Source organism: Protomyctophum bolini (genome assembly GCF_963924005.1).
Source record: "Protomyctophum bolini genome assembly, chromosome: 9".
Taxonomy (NCBI): Eukaryota; Metazoa; Chordata; class Actinopteri; order Myctophiformes; family Myctophidae; genus Protomyctophum; species Protomyctophum bolini.
In genome coordinates, this window is record NC_137870.1 from 42,895,096 (window position 1) to 42,912,703 (window position 17,608).

Genomic DNA, 17,608 nt, shown 5'->3' on the forward strand with positions numbered 1-17,608 from the left:
AATCAAAACACGCCCACAATCAATCAAGCCACACCCACAAACAACCAAGCCACACCCACAAACAAACAAACCACACCCACAAACAATCAAGCCACACCCACAAACAATCAAACCACACCCACAAACAAACAAACCACACCCACAAACAAGCCACACCCACAAACAAACAAGCCACACCCACAAACAAGCCACCCCCGCAATCAAAACACGCCCACAATCAATCAAGCTACACCCACAAACAATCAAGCCACACCCACAAACAAGCCACACCCACAAACAAACAAGCCACACCCACAAACAAGCCACCCCCGCAATCAAAACACGTCCACAGTCAATCAAGCCACACCCACAAACAATCAAACCACACCCACAAACAAACATACCACACCCACAAACAATCAAGCCGAACCCACAGACAATCAAGCCACACCCACAAACAATCAAGCCACACCCACAAACAAACCACACCCACAAACAAACCACACCCACAAACAAAGAAACCACACCCACAAACAATAAAGCCACTCCCACAAACAATCAAGCCACACCCACATTCAATCAAGCCACACCCACAAACAAACAAGCCACACCCACAAACAAGCCACAACCGCAATCAAAACACGCCCACAATCAATCAAGCCACACCCACAAACAACCAAGCCACACCCACAAACAAGCCACACCCACAAACAAACAAACAAACCACACCCACAAACAATCAAGCCACACCCACAGACAATCAAGCCACACCCACAAACAATCAAGCCACACCCACAAACAAACCACACCCACAAACAAGCCACACCCGCAAACAAACAAAACACGCCCACAATCAATCAAGCTACACCCACAAACAATCAAGCCACACCCACAAACAATCAAACCACACCCACAAACAAACAAACCACACCCACAAACAAGCCACACCCACAAACAAACAAGCCACACCCACAAACAAGCCACCCCCGCAATCAAAACACGCCCACAATCAATCAAGCTACACCCACAAACAATCAAGCCACACCCACAAACAAGCCACACCCACAAACAAACAAGCCACACCCACAAACAAGCCACCCCCGCAATCAAAACACGTCCACAGTCAATCAAGCCACACCCACAAACAATCAAACCACACCCACAAACAAACAAACCACACCCACAAACAAGCCACACCCACAAACAAACAAGCCACACCCACAAACAAGCCACCCCCGCAATCAAAACACGCCCACAATCAATCAAGCTACACCCACAAACAATCAAGCCACACCCACAAACAAGCCACACCCACAAACAAACAAGCCACACCCACAAACAAGCCACCCCCGCAATCAAAACACGTCCACAGTCAATCAAGCCACACCCACAAACAATCAAACCACACCCACAAACAAACAAACCACACCCACAAACAAGCCACACCCACAAACAAACAAGCCACACCCACAAACAAGCCACCCCCGCAATCAAAACACGCCCACAATCAATCAAGCTACACCCACAAACAATCAAGCCACACCCACAAACAAGCCACACCCACAAACAAACAAGCCACACCCACAAACAAGCCACCCCCGCAATCAAAACACGTCCACAGTCAATCAAGCCACACCCACAAACAATCAAACCACACCCACAAACAAACAAACCACACCCACAAACAATCAAGCCACACCCACAGACAATCAAGCCACACCCACAAACAATCAAGCCACACCCACAAACAATCAAGCCACACCCACAAACAAACCACACCCACAAACAAACCACACCCACAAACAAAGAAACCACACCCACAAACAATAAAGCCACTCCCACAAACAATCAAGCCACACCCACATTCAATCAAGCCACACCCACAAACAAACAAGCCACACCCACAAACAATCAAGCCACACCCACAATCAAACAAGCCACACCCACAAACAAACAAACAAACCACACCCACAAACAATAAAGCCACTCCCACAAACAATCAAGACACACCCACAAACAAGCCACACCCACAAACAAGCCACACCCACAGACAAAACACGCCCACAATCAATCAAGCCACACCCACAAACAAACAAGCCACACCCACAAACAAGCCACACCCACAAACAAACAAGCCACACCCACAAACAAACGTAACGTAGGTCTCTAAAGCGTAGGACGTAGGTCTCTACAGCGTAGGACGTAGATCTCTAAAGCGTAGGACTTAACGAAGGACGTAGGTCTCTACAGCGTAGGACGTACGTCTATACAGCGTAGGACGTAGATCTCTAAAACGTAGGACATAGCGTAGGACGTAGGTCTCTAAAGCGTAGGACGTAACGTAGGACGTAGGTCTCTACAGCGTAGGACGTAAGTATCTAAAGCGTAGGACGTAACGCAGGACGTAGGTCTCTACAGCGTAGGACGTACCTCTCTACAGCGTAGGATGTAGATCTCTAAAACGTAGGACGTAGCGTAGGACGTAGGTCTCTAAAGCGTAGGACGTAGGTCTCTACAGCGTAGGACGTAGATCTCTAAAGCGTAGGACGTAACGCAGGACGTAGGTCTCTACAGCGTAGGACGTAACGTAGGTCTCTAAAGCGTAGGACGTAGGTCTCTAAAGCGTAGGACGTAGGTCTCCACAGCGTAGGACGTAGATCTCTAAAGCGTAGGACGTAACGCAGGACGTAGGTCTCTACAGCGTAGGACGTAACGTAGGTCTCTAAAGCGTAGGACGTAGGTCTCTAAAGCGTAGGACGTAACGCAGGACGTAGGTCTCTACAGCGTAGGACGTAACGTAGGTCTCTAAAGCGTAAGACGTAGGTCTCTAAAGCGTAGGACGTAGGTCTCTACAGCGTAGGGCGTACGTCTCTACAGCGTAGGACGTAACGCAGGACGTAGGTCTCTACAGCGTAGGATGTACGTCTCTACAGCGTAGGACGTAGATCTCTAAAACGTAGGACGTAGCGTAGGACGTAGGTCTCTAAAACGTAGGACGTAATGTAGGACGTAGGTCTCTAAAGCGTAGGACGTAGGTCTCTAAAGCGTAGGACGTAGGTCTCTACAGCGTAGGACGTAGATCTCTAAAGCGTAGGACGTAACGCAGGACGTAGGTCTCTACAGCGTAGGACGTAAGTCTCTAAAGCGTAGGACGTAACGCAGGACGTAGGTCTCTACAGCGTAGGACGTAACGTAGGTCTCTAAAGCGTAGGATGTAGGTCTCTAAAGCGTAGGACGTAGGTCTCTACAGCGTAGGACGTAGGTCTCTAAAGCGTAGGACGTAACGTAGGTCTCTAAAGCGCAGGACGTAGCGTAGGACGTAGATCTCTAAAACGTAGGACGTAACGTAGGACGTAGGTCTCTAAAGCGTAGGACGTAGGTCTCTAAAGCGTAGGACGTAGTCTCTACAGCGTAGAACGTAACGCAGGACGTAGGTCTCTACAGCGTAGGACGTAACGTAGGTCTCTAAAGCGTAGGACGTAGGTCTCTAAAGCGTAGGACGTAGGTCTCTACAGCGTAGGACGTAGATCTCTAAAGCGTAGGACGTAAGTCTCTAAAGCGTAGGACGTAACGCAGGACGTAGGTCTCTACAGCGTAGGACGTAATGTAGGTCTCTAAAGCGTAGGACGTAGAACTCTAAAGCGTAGGACGTAGGTCTCTACAGCGTAGGACGTAGATCTCTAAAGCGTAGGGCGTAAGTCTCTAAAGCGTAGGACGTAACGCAGGACGTAGGTCTCTAAAGCGTAGGACGTAGGTCTCTACAGCGTAGGACGTAGATCTCTAAAGCGTAGGACGTAAGTCTCTAAAGCGTAGGACGTAACGCAGGACGTAGGTCTCTACAGCGTAGGACGTAACGTAGGTCTCTAAAGCGTAGGACGTAGGTCTCTAAAGCGTAGGACGTAGGTCTCTAAAGCGTAGGACGTAGGTCTCTAAAGCGTAGGACGTAGGTCTATACAGCGTAGGACGTAGATCTCTAAAGCGTAGGACGTAACGCAGGACGTAGGTCTCTACAGCGTAGGACGTAAGTCTCTAAAGCGTAGGACGTAACGCAGGACGTAGGTCTCTACAGCGTAGGACGTAACTTAGGTCTCTAAAGCGTAGGATGTAGGTCTCTAAAGCGTAGGACGTAGGTCTCTACAGCGTAGGACGTAGGTCTCTAAAGCGTAGGACGTAACGTAGGTCTCTAAAGCGCAGGACGTAACGCAGGACGTAGGTCTCTACAGCGTAGGACGTAAGTCTCTAAAGCGTAGGACGTAACGCAGGACGTAGGTCTCTACAGCGTAGGACGTAACGTAGGTCTCTAAAGCGTAGGATGTAGGTCTCTAAAGCGTAGGACGTAACGTAGGTCTCTAAAGCGTAGGACGTAGGTCTCTAAAGCGTAGGTCGTAGGTCTCTACAGCGTAGGACGTAACGCAGGACGTAGGTCTCTACAGCGTAGGACGTAACTTAGGTCTCTAAAGCGTAGGACGTAGGTCTCTACAGCGTAGGACGTAGGTCTCTAAAGCGTAGGACGTAGGTCTCTACAGCGTAGGACGTAAGTCTCTAAAGCGTAGGACGTAACGCAGGACGTAGGTCTCTACAGCGTAGGACGTAGGTCTCTACAGCGTAGGACGTAACTTAGGTCTCTAAAGCGTAGGATGTAGGTCTCTAAAGCGTAGGACGTAGGTCTCTACAGCGTAGGACGTAGGTCTCTAAAGCGTAGGACGTAACGTAGGTCTCTAAAGCGCAGGACGTAACGCAGGACGTAGGTCTCTACAGCGTAGGACGTAAGTCTCTAAAGCGTAGGACGTAACGCAGGACGTAGGTCTCTACAGCGTAGGACGTAACGTAGGTCTCTAAAGCGTAGGATGTAGGTCTCTAAAGCGTAGGACGTAATGTAGGTCTCTAAAGCGTAGGACGTAGGTCTCTAAAGCGTAGGACGTAGGTCTCTAAAGCGTAGGACGTAGGTCTCTACAGCGTAGGACGTAACGCAGGACGTAGGTCTCTACAGCGTAGGACGTAACGTAGGTCTCTAAAGCGTAGGACGTAGGTCTCTACAGCGTAGGACGTAGGTCTCTAAAGCGTAGGACGTAGGTCTCTACAGCGTAGGACGTAGATCTCTACAGCGTAGGACGTAACGCAGGACGTAGGTCTCTAAAGCGTAGGACGTAACGTAGATCTCTAAAGCGTAGGACGTAAGTCTCTAAAGCGTAGGACGTAACGCAGGACGTAGGTCTCTACAGCGTAGGACGTAGGTCTCTCAAGCGTAGGACGTAACGCAGGACGTAGGTCTCTACAGCGTAGGACGTAGGTCTCTAAAGCGTAGGACGTAGTCTCTACAGCGTAGGACGTAACGCAGGACGTAGGTCTCTACAGCGTAGGACGTAACGTAGGTCTCTAAAGCGTAGGACGTAGGTCTCTACAGCGTAGGACGTAGGTCTCTAAAGCGTAGGACGTAGGTCTCTACAGCGTAGGACGTAGCGCAGGACGTAGGTCTCTACAGCGTAGGACGTAACGTAGGTCTCTAAAGCGTAGGACGTAGGTCTCTAAAGCGTAGGACATAGGTCTCTACAGCGTAGGACGTAACGCAGGACGTAGGTCTCTACAGCGTAGGACGTAACGTAGGTCTCTAAAGCGTAGGACGTAAGTCTCTAAAGCGTAGGACGTAACGCAGGACGTAGGTCTCTACAGCGTAGGACGTAACGCAGGACGTAGGTCTCTACAGCGTAGGACGTAACGTAGGTCTCTAAAGCGTAGGACGTAAGTCTCTAAAGCGTAGGACGTAACGCAGGACGTAGGTCTCTACAGCGTAGGACGTAATGTAGGTCTCTAAAGCGTAGGACGTAGGTCTCTAAAGCGTAGGACGTAGGTCTCTACAGCGTAGGACGTAACGTAGGACATAGGTCTCTAAAACGTAAGACGTAGGTCTCTAAAGCGTAGGACGTAACGTAGGACGTAGGTCTCTAAAACGTAGGACGTAGGTCTCTACAGCGTGTGACGTAACGTAGGACGTAGGTCTCTAAAACGTAGGACGTAGGTCTCTACAGCGTGTGACGTAACGTAGGACGTAGGTCTCTAAAACGCAGGACATAGCGTAGGACATAGGTCTCTAAAGCGTAGGACGTACGTCTCTACAGTGTAGGACGTAGGTCTCTAAAGCGTAGGACGTAGGTCTCTACAGCGTAGGACGTAACGTAGGACAGACGTAGGTCTCTAAAACATAGGACGTAGCGTGGGACGTAGGTCTCTACAGCGTAGGACGTAGGTCTCTACAGCGTGGGAGGTAACGCAGGACGTATGTCTCTACAGCGTAGGACGTACGTATCTACAGCGTAGGACGTACGTCTCTACAGCGTAGGACGTAGATCTCTAAAACGTAGGACGTAGCGTAGGACGTAGGTCTCTAAAGCGTAGGACGTAACGTAGGACGGACGTAGGTCTCTGAAACATAGGGCGTAGCGTAGGACGTAGGTCTCTACAGCGTGGGACGTACGTCTCTACAGCGTAGGACGTAGATCTCTAAAACGCAGGACGTAGCGTAGGACATAGGTCTCTAAAGCGTAGGACGTACGTCTCTACAGTGTAGGACGTACGTCTCTACAGCGTGGTACGTAGATCTCTAAAACGTAGGACGTAGGTCTCTAAAACGTAGGACGTAGGTCTCTGAAGCATAGGACGTAGGTCTCTACAGCGTAGGACGTAACGTAGGACATAGGTCTAGGTAGCCTTTAAAGTGCGATAGCTCCTCCCACAAAGGTCAGAAATAAAAGTTAGTCGCGTCCACGCGTAGCTATCGATAAGACGAACGCGATGATATGTGGCTCGCTTCTGGTACTCAATTTTAAATTCAGCATTTCAACCAAAAACACATTCTTAGCATCGGTAACCCTATAAACCTTTCGATCAGGTAAAACTAGGGTTATCTAGGGTTAGGGTTAGGGGCTACGGGGGTCGCACGACAATGGCGGACATATCAGATCGTAGGCCTCGGAAAGCTGGAAACGCCAACGTCAATTACTTGTCTGACGGACGTATCGTTCAAGAGCTATCGTGCGTTGAAAACTAACCCTAACCCTAGCCAATTAAGAGAACCGTAAGTCCGTGTGCTGGGAAACACATATCAGCGCGTTCGCCTCGCCGTTCTGAGTCGGAAAATGGTCTCGGTTTTTTACAGAAGATTTCTGGCGGCTAAGTGGCTAGTACACCCACTTCCCGACATCGTAGAGACACGAGACCACCACGGCTGTATTCAGCGGGAAAAAGTGAGTCTAGGGAGCCCGCTCCCGACGCTCAAAGACACTCGGAAGACCCAAAGGTCAAGCGTTGACATTTAAGGCTTTAATTTGCGGCCTCCCAGCTTTAAAATTCAATAAGATATTCAAAAAAATTGCTGTCTTCACAAACAAGACTGTTTCTAAATGTTTGAAGCGTCCCGAATCCGATGGAAGTGGTTTCGTAGCTCTCCGACACTGCTAACTCTCCGCCAAATCAAAAGAGACACGTTTTTTCAGCCCCTAGAGCTCAATTATTATTATTTTTTTTCAAACAACACATTTTCTGAATCACTTTTTCATGCCGGATTTAATGGAATTGGTCCCGTTTTCCACAACATTTCGGGGGGCTGGGGACAGGAAGTGGGCGTTTACACCCACTTCCTGACGTCGTAGAGAGATAAGACCACCACCGTTGGAATCGGGGGGAAAAAGTAAGTGGGAATACATGCCCCTTGATTGGAAAAAATCACAGGAAATATGTCCTTTTTGGATGCAAAGGTGACATTTTTACAAACTTTAGCGCCCTTTTTCACCACTTTCCCAAGGTCAGACAGTCTCGTCGTTGATATATTCGGATTCAGCGGGAAAAAGTGAGTCCAGAGAGGTATCTGTCGGATAAAAAAAAAAAATGCACAACACTCCCTGTAGTTTGACGGTTAGCGCCACCTTTAGGCCCTTTCCAAAAGTCCTTTTGTTTCAAACAAGACATACTTTTGTTCAGAAGGTGAAGCTGAATCTGGGGAACCTGCTCCCGTCGCTCAAAGACACTCCTAAGGTCTAGGGTCAAGGTGTGACCTTGACAGGCTTCAAATGCGGCCTCCCAGCTTTACACCGGTGTGTGTGTGTGTGTGTGTGTGTGTGTGTGTGTGTGTGTGTGTGTGTGTGTGTGTGTGTGTGTGTGTGTGTGTGGGAGTGTGTGTGTGTGTGTGTGTGGGAGTGTGTGTGTGTGCATGCGACTGCGTGCGTGCGTGCGTGAGTGTGCCATCATCAAATTCATAGAGTAGTGTGGTCACTGGTGTTTCTCAACCTTGTCAGGGCGTGACCCCATCCAAATTAATCACTTTTGAACTGGGGACCCTGACAAGAACATGGGATGCATTCCCTTTTGCTTGACTCCCGGTTCCACAGGAATAGGCCTATTTATATAGTGAAATAACCATCCATCATTTCCCATTTTTGTCTTGATCAGTGTTTGAACATGAAGTTTTATAGTAGGCTATTCTTCAATAGTATGCATTGCAATTATTTGAAAACCGTGTATTCATATTTGATGGTGTGCATGGTAAATAATTGGATGGCCAAAACACATTTATGTTTTATGTTTTACTTTTGGCTGTCTGCTAATCACAAGGTCATAAAATATCTCATATTGCTTTCTCTAGGCCCCCCCTCCCCCCTCTCTGTGTCTGTAACTGTAAAGAACCCAAACACGTTTTCTACTGAACTTTTCTATATTCTGGGTGAACAGACATTGTTATTATGACAATGTTACTTATTGTGAAACAAGTCGTTTTCCTTTGAGCCAAATGCTTTTATTTTGAAGGGAGTTTTGTGGGACATAGCTGTCGTGTATTGGTTACTGAAGTCACATGACCAGGAAGCAGGTGACGACAATACTCTATGGTGACGACAGGTAACAGAAATGTATAGGGAAACCATCCGGCAAGTCGACAGGAGCAGTCACTACAATAAAGCAACCAGAAAGACAATGTTGTGTATATGATTCAATTCAGTAAGGATATAAGAACACAACAATAGCTACCTGCGCACCGGAAAGAGGAAGTATTACATAATAACCAGACAAGAGAGAGAGGAGACGCGTGTTTTGCTGCTGCTAAAAAGTAAACCGCTTTTTGCCATTGAGACTTTCAATGATTGTTTTAGCACCCCCGAAGAGGCATAAGGTTGGTACACTTGGACTGTGTTTGCAACATACAATACAACACGTTTGTGGAGCTAAATGACCTTTGATAAAGTGCACTGTTCAGTTTTGGTATATGGAATGAAAAACGTATTTCTGCAGCAAAGGCTCACAGTGCTACAAGGATAGTGCACTATAAACCAAAGTTTGGTTTGCTACTCTTTCTGTCAAGTGTGCTGTAAAGAAAAGGTTAGAAGTGCACATGCAAAGGAAGGATTGTTATCACTGCATTTCATACATTTTGGATAAAAAGGTCTTTATTTCATGTCATTATATTTACACTTAAAAAAGGTTAAAAGAAGGTATTTCATTACTCCATAGTTAAAACAGCTGCTAAAAAGGGAAAAACTAGTTCAATATAATAAGTGCTTGGTGATGTTGAAGTCATCAATTAATTGTAATATGTTACAGTGATTCTGATTGATGGTCAAAGCCATTTAAAAAGGAAATTGTACTGTTTTGAATTAGCATGGTTTACTTTTGGAGCTTCTTGAGCTGTTAATATTTGGTACTGTCATTGCAAAAGTATGTGAAATTAACAGTATTTTTTTGTTTTTACTGTCCTGTCAGTTCTTACGGTGGTTTATGGACTTAATAAATTCACTACCATCAGTTCAAGTCTTGACCTTTTGTAGCAAATAGACCCTTACACGTCCATTTGGTTCCATGTAATGTAGGTGATTTGTTCAAGGGGTATAAATTGGCAGACTGAACAGGCAATTTATTTTTCAAGGGTCAACCATCTGTTTTTTTTACCGTGCATTTTTACTTTTGTGTTGAGGAAAGGTGTCGAGGACAGCCAGCATGCACGCAGACGTCGTCACATCCACAGGGGGAAAGGTGTGGAGGACAGCCAGCGTGCACGCAGACGTCGTCACATCCACAGGGGGAAAGGTGTGGAGGACAGCCAGCGTGCACGCAGACGTCGTCACATCCACAGGGGGAAAGGTGTGGAGGACAGCCAGCGTGCACGCAGACGTCGTCACATCCACAGGGGCAGAGGTCCACTTCTGTTTACTTCACTGCCAGCCAGGGCAATGCCAGCATGTATGAAGGAGGGTAGGTGTCTGCCATTTACATTCAGTACCACAGTACTACTACATACACAATGTTCAAGGAAAACATTAGTACTGTAGGTCTGAATAGCATGTGTGGCAGCATAATACAAGTACTTCCAGTACTTCTCTTACAATCAGATGGTGGCGTCCTTCAGGTTAGGGCTCAATTCATCCACTCTGTCTGTTCATCCATCCATCCTTCCATCCACACACTTTAGGCAATTTTAACATAGGATATATGGACAGAGGGTTGGTGGGCGGGCAGATCGTGGTGACAAACGTAACATCCGGACATAGGACGCACATCGTTGCTCCGATCTGTACCAAACCTGGCACAAACTCTGTTCGGGGCTGCCACCACGTTAGACGGTTAGAGGCAGGCACACACACGTGTTCAAGGGTCCTTGAGCAAGACACTGAACCCCAAATTGCTCCTTATAAGGGTGGTTGCCACCAATGTCGGAGTGATGAAAGTGCGTTTGAAATGTAACACACATTGTATTGCACTTTTTTCTTTTCTTTTCTTACACAATTTCCTTCACTCTGTTTTCCTCAGCTATATCTCTGTGAGGCTGCTGGAGATCTGTCTTCCTCCTCCCAAGATCTTCATCAGGAACCTGGGACCATCTAAAGCCAACATGCAGCAGTTTCTATGTCAGTTGTGCTTAGATTTTTCAAAAATAGCAGACCTACAAGTTCGTAGCGCGCTATGAGCTTGTATATCTGCTATTTTTCAATAAATAAAGCATAACAAAAGGGGTTCCCCATTTGGCGGGAACCCCTTTTGGTGTTTCAAACTTTAGCTGTTGAAAAATAGCAGATCTAACAAGCTCATATAGCCCGTAGGTCTGGTATGTTTGAAAAATCGTGAAAATGTGGCGCAAATCATAGAATTATATTCTTTCAGAGCGAATGCTTTTAACTCAAATCTTTGCTTCTGGGGAGGTCCCTGAAAACAACATATTTTCAGATGGGGGGGGGGGGGGGGGTCTGCAGCCAAATACAGATAAAGCTTTAGCTCTAGTCATTTTATTTCATGTTAATTTGAAGTAAAGATACTTTATCAGAAAGGAAAAAACCTATACTGTAGCACATGATCATCTTAAACAATAGTAACAGCTTTTATCATTTACCTGTCTGTCTGTCTGTCTGTCCATCGTCCTTCCATGCAGGGACTCGGGAAAAGCGGACGTGTCCCTCACTGTCCCAGACACCATCACCACATGGGAGACGGAGGCTTTCTGCTTGTCCTCCAGCGGCTTCGGTCTCGCTCCTCCCAAGGAGCTCAAAGTCTTCCAGCCCTTCTTCCTGGAGCTCAGCCTGCCTTACTCCATCGTCAGGGGAGAGACATTTGTTCTGAAGGCTACCGTCTTCAACTACCAGTCCAGCTGCATCATGGTTCGTTCGTTCTGCCTGCAGGATTTGAGGCTATAGGAGTAGATGTTTTTGTCACTTTGTATCCACAATGCCACATCATCGCCTAGCACGCTTTGCTTGTCTTATTTTGTCGTGATTTACTATTTATGGTTGTTATTTTAGCACTGAATGCTCATTGACTGCTGCTTCTCTTCATGGTTGTATTTTATCTTGGTTTTGTAAAGCACTTTGTATTCACTGAAAAGCGCTTTGCTAATAAAATGTATTTGTATTATTAATTATCCTCCACTCTCTTCCATCAGGTGAGTGTGACTCCCAGCCCCTCATCAGATTACACTCTCTCAGCCATCCCTGGTGAAGAGTACTCCTCCTGTGTCTGTGCCAACGGACGCAAGACCTTCCGCTGGACTATGGATGCCTCTGTCCTGGGTGAGACCTGCGCTCTATGCCTTTATCTTGTACTACAGTTTGTCACATTCAAACCAATAGAATTATATGAGATGTTTATTACCCACACTCATGGAAACTTCACCTTCACGTTCGTGTGACACATAATCAACCCCCCCACATGACACAAGGTCTTCTAGTACTATTATTATTATTATTGTTATTATTTCCTGAGCCCTATCTGCATACTGTATTATCAGATATGCTGACTGTTGGTTGTGGATGTTTTCCAGAGGTTGTCAACGTGACGGTGAGCGCTGAGGCGGTGTCGTCCCACGCATCGTGTGACAACGAGATAGTCAGCGTGCCAGAGAGAGGCCGCATCGATGTCGTCACGCGCTCTCTGATCATCAAGGTAGGCGGAAGTTGTGAAAGAACGAAACCCAAAGAAAAACCTAGAATTGTAATCAATGGCTCTGAAATTTGCCAGGTTCCACATGCTCAATTCTTGGGTGTCATTATAGACGAACATTTACATTGGAAACAACATACTGATGCTGTATGTATGAAGTCTATGAAGATGCTTTGGTATGTTGAGAAGAATCTGCCCTTTTGTTATTCCTTCATGTCATTTAACACTCTATTATAGCTAAATTTTCCCTCATATTAATTACTGTAATATTGTCTGGGCTGCTACATATTCAACACATCTCACTAAATTACTGATCATTTCTGCGAATGATTTCACATTCAAATCGGTATGAGCCGTCTGCCCCGCTCTTTATTAAATATTCACTATTACCCATTGACAAAGTAAACGTTTTTCAGACCTGTTTATTTATGTTTAAATTTAAAAAATGCATACAAGACATTCCGTCTTCTTTTCACAATTTCTTCCGTGTTACTTCCGACATTCACTCCTACCCCACAAGGCAAAGAGATCATTTTGAATTACCATATTGTCGCACTTCCAAACATCAATCTTTCATCAAATTTAGAGGCCCTCATCTATGGAACTGCTTCACTTAAATCCTCATTATCCTTGCCAATATTCAAAAAACCTCTAAAGAAATATCTTATTTCTTCCTCTCTGTAGATTACATGTTTTACTTTGATGCGTTATACTTTATTTCGTGTGTTTGTTGTTGTATTTTTCGTTTTTCGTGCAGTCTGTGTTTTTATTTATTTATTGCACAGCTGCCCCCCTTTGCCTTGTAGTCTTTTGTACTGCTCTGTATGAACTTTTAATCTGTTTAAACCAATGACCTCTTCCTACAGGAAAGGATTCCAAATAAGCCTGCTGGCTTCTTCCCTTCCTTGCATTGTATTTTTGTTCTTTGATATGTTATTGTCTATTTTTTGTACTACGTGCTAAATAAATAAACCTAAATAAATAAACCTAAACCTTGTGACAGTTGTGAATGTGATTTATAATCTAGTTTTTTATTATAGGCTTAATTCCCTTTTTTCCCCTTCTTCTTCTGAATGAACTGAAATCCTTTTCTGCCTTCCTCTCCTTGCAGGCAGAGGGAACAGAAGTGACTCAGACCTACAACTGGTTGCTGTGTCCAAAAGGTGAGTGTGGATCGAGTGTACAGTACATGAAGGGTATAAGTACCATTATGGTACAATCCAAAGTTTATGTGCCTATAACGTGATTATTTCATATCTCTATATCCATGTCTTAGGAGAGACTTTGACAGAGGAAACCCAGCTCCAACTCCCTGATAACGTGATCGTGGGATCTGCCCGTTCTTCAGTATCCGTCCTGGGTAAATAGACTTGTGTTTTCTGCTCTTTTGTATTCAGTGCATTTCCTCTTTAATGTCTTTATCACAAACTACAGTGGGGAAGGACGGGTTAGAGAAAGGAGATTACCAGCTATGACATCATTTACAAGCAAGATTCAAACCTCACGTCATTGCAACTACAGGTCTCAGCTATTGTCTGTCCCTCCTATGCTGTCTCCCTTTCATCTGTCCTATTGTCTCTCCTACAGTGTCTCTTTCATATCTTCCTGCTTTCTGTCTCAACAAGTTGTCCTTATATATTATATATAGCGTGTGTGTGTGTGTGTGTGTGTGTGTGCGTGTGTGTGTGTGTGTGTGTGTGTGTGTGTGTGTGCGTGCGTGCGTGCGGGCGGGCGTGCGGTCTCTATACTGCCTCCCCCTGGAATAACTTCCACACTCTACATGTAGACAAAACCGGAAAGGGTGCACACCAGTGTTGGTGAGGTGCTGGCCTAAGGCAGTAAATAAGTAAAAAAGAGAAAAAGGCTGCACACTCGTATAGCCACAATGCTGTATATTTATTATTATCCAACGTTTCGACCTTTCGGCCTTCTTCAGGCCTTCTTCCCTGAAGAAGGCCTGAAGTCTAAAATAATCAGTCTAACAGCCTCTCTCTCTCTCTCTCTCTCTCTCTGACGACAGGCGACATCCTGGGCCGTGCCATGAAGAACCTGGATGGACTGCTGAGGATGCCGTATGGATGTGGGGAACAGAATATGGCGCTCTTAGCTCCCAACATCTACAATCAAGATCTACCATCAAGGAGAAGGCCTTTCCCTTCCTGGTCAGCGGTGAGTCCAACTCTCCTTTATCTGGATTGTTTTCATTCGTTATGTCAACCAGAGCCATAGAGAAAGAAAGACAGAGTTACGACATTGAGGGGGGCAGAAAACCTGAGCGCTCGAGCGCTGTTCATGCAGCCCTGGAGAGTGACAAGCTGGAGTTTGAAATACATTGTTTTCGATGAGGGCGGCGCAAATATCAGCAATTTTAGGCATGTGTGCAACATGACAACTGTTTTAAAGTATTGTACAGTGGGCTGTTGCCTGAGTCCAGTGCATTCTGCCAACTTCCGGACCAGGTCCAGCCAGGACATTGTCACTCTTCGCCATAACACTTCTCCAATGATGTAGAAGAGCGGCCATTGGACTGGCTGAAGGGAACGTAGCTCTGTGTTTCTCTACGGCTCTGATGTCAACTATCAACTTTACTTCCAGAGTGTGATGTCGGCAATCTATACCCACAACAACATTCTGGGGATTATATTTGTCTCTTATCATCACCCTTCTTCAGCACGGCATAGCTCGCCCACAATGCTGTGTATTTAACATGACTTTATATAATTGCCATGAAGTAAACTAAACCCAGGACTTTAACAATAACCATGAAGTATAAACTACATGCAGGCTACCAGAGTTTGGCAACCGTTTCTAACCTACTTTGCGGTAGTATTTTCTACATAGTCATTGTGTCATTGATGTCATTAATGTACAATTTTTTTTTTATTATTGTATTTCAGACTTTTATATTTTTGACATGAATGTTGAGTACTGGTGTTGTTGTTGTTGGTTTGTCCTGTATCTGTCATGTATCTGTTGTCTGTCCTGTCTGTATGTACAAAGAACTTCAATAAAAATACTTGAATAAACTACATGCAGGCTACCAGAGGCAACTAAACTACAAGCACCGTGGAGCCTACAGCACGTTTGGAACTGGACCAGGGAACACTTGGTGAGAACCCTGTATAATGAATGCCTGCTGGGTGTGTGGGTGGACCGTCAAATGCACATGTATGGACTCAAATGCCCAAATAGCACATATACAACTTGAGCATTACATAATGTAGTGAACGCGTGTTTGTCCATCATCAGGTTGACTGCATTTGTCCTGAGAGCTTTTGTCCAGGCGAAGTCTTTCGTCTTCATCGACCAGTCCAACATAGAGCAATCAAAGACCTGGCTGGAGAGTAAACAGCAGGACAACGGCTGTTTTGAACAATCTGGAAAACTCTTCAACAACAGAATGAAGGTACGAGTGAGGAGGGATTAGGTCTATGGTACACACAGCGTAAAGAATTAGTGTATCACCTTCATAATGTCATATTAAGAGAAGAGGTATTGGGGAATAATATATCTCTGCTGCAGTGTCGGAAGAAATCACAAAACCTTTCAGGAAGTGAAAGATATGCATTTTTCAGGAAATTAAGAAAACCTTTTATTTTGAAAACAAAGCGATACTGCCTCATCAAAGTTGCTATTGGTATAATATGACTTATATTATTATCAGTTACTTGCATGAGAGGGGGAGAGGTGGTGGAGTTAGCTGCTTTAGCAGACAGTTTGGTGTCCTCCTGACAGCAACCATATGTAAATGTGTGTTTTAATGCAGGGTGGAGTGTCGGATGAAGTGACTCTCAGTGCTTACATCACTGCTTCGTTCCTGGAGATGAATTCGTCACATACAGTAAGTCATGTCATGCCTACACATACAGTAAGTCATGTCATGCCTACACATACAGTAAGTCATGTCATGCCTACACATACAGTAAGTCATGTCATGCCTACACATACAGTAAGTCATGTCATGCCTACACATACAGTAAGTCATGTCATGCCTACACATACAGTAAGTCATGTCATGCCTACACATACAGTATGCTAATCTCATGCCTACACATACAGTAAATCATGTCATGCCTACACATACAGTATGTTAATCTCATGCCTACACATACAGTAAGTCATGTCATGCCTACACATACAGTATGTTAATCTCATGCCTACACATACAGTAAGTCATGTCATGCCTACACATACAGTAACTCATCTCATGCCTACACATACAGTAAGTCATGTCATGCCTACACATACAGTATGCTAATATCATGCCTACACATACAGTAAGTCATGTCATGCCTACACATACAGTATGTTAATCTCATGCCTACACATACAGTAAATCATGTCATGCCTACACATACAGTATGTTAATCTCATGCCTACACATACAGTAAGTCATGTCATGCCTACACATACAGTATGTTAATCTCATGCCTACACATACAGTAAGTCATGTCATGCCTACACATACAGTAACTCATCTCATGCCTACACATACAGTAAGTCATGTCATGCCTACACATACAGTATGCTAATATCATGCCTACACATACAGTAAGTCATGTCATGCCTACACATACAGTATGTTAATCTCATGCCTACACATACAGTAAATCATGTCATGCCTACACATACAGTATGTTAATCTCATGCCTACACATACAGTAAGTCATGTCATGCCTACACATACAGTAAGTCATGTCATGCCTACACATACAGTATGCTAATCTCATGCCTACACATACAGTAAGTCATGTCATGCCTACACATACAGTAAGTCATGTCATGCCTACACATACAGTATGTTAATCTCATGCCTACACATACAGTAAGTCATGTCATGCCTACACATACAGTAAGTCATGTCATGCCTACACATACAGTATGCTAATCTCATGCCTACACATACAGTAAGTCATGTCATGCCTACACATACAGTAAGTCATGTCATGCCTACACATACAGTATGTTAATCTCATGCCTACACATACAGTAAGTCATGTCATGCCTACACATACAGTATGCTAATCTCATGCCTACACATACAGTAAGTCATGTCATGCCTACACATACAGTAAGTCATGTCATGCCTACACATACAGTATGTTAATCTCATGCCTACACATACAATAAGTCATGTCATGCCTACACATACAGTAAATCATCTCATGCCTACACATACAGTAAGTCATGTCATGCCTACATATACAGTAAGTCATGTCAT

The 17,608-nt window shown here is 45.1% G+C and overlaps 1 protein-coding gene across 1 annotated transcript in view; it reads left to right on the plus strand.

Annotated features, from left to right (window-relative positions):
• Positions 1 to 10,198: 10,198 nt before the first annotated feature.
• The window catches only part of LOC308321885 (uncharacterized protein), a gene marked incomplete at both ends in the record, with an annotated part of 61,904 nt that continues 54,494 nt past the window's right edge, over positions 10,199 to 17,608 (plus strand). The window contains 12 exon segments of the mRNA XM_080772981.1: positions 10,199 to 10,212; positions 10,768 to 10,869; positions 11,384 to 11,609; positions 11,891 to 12,017; positions 12,269 to 12,390; positions 13,499 to 13,550; positions 13,664 to 13,747; positions 14,408 to 14,515; positions 14,518 to 14,556; positions 15,424 to 15,496; positions 15,637 to 15,793; positions 16,154 to 16,228. Coding sequence (XP_080629107.1) covers positions 10,199 to 10,212; positions 10,768 to 10,869; positions 11,384 to 11,609; positions 11,891 to 12,017; positions 12,269 to 12,390; positions 13,499 to 13,550; positions 13,664 to 13,747; positions 14,408 to 14,515; positions 14,518 to 14,556; positions 15,424 to 15,496; positions 15,637 to 15,793; positions 16,154 to 16,228 — 1,179 coding nt within the window.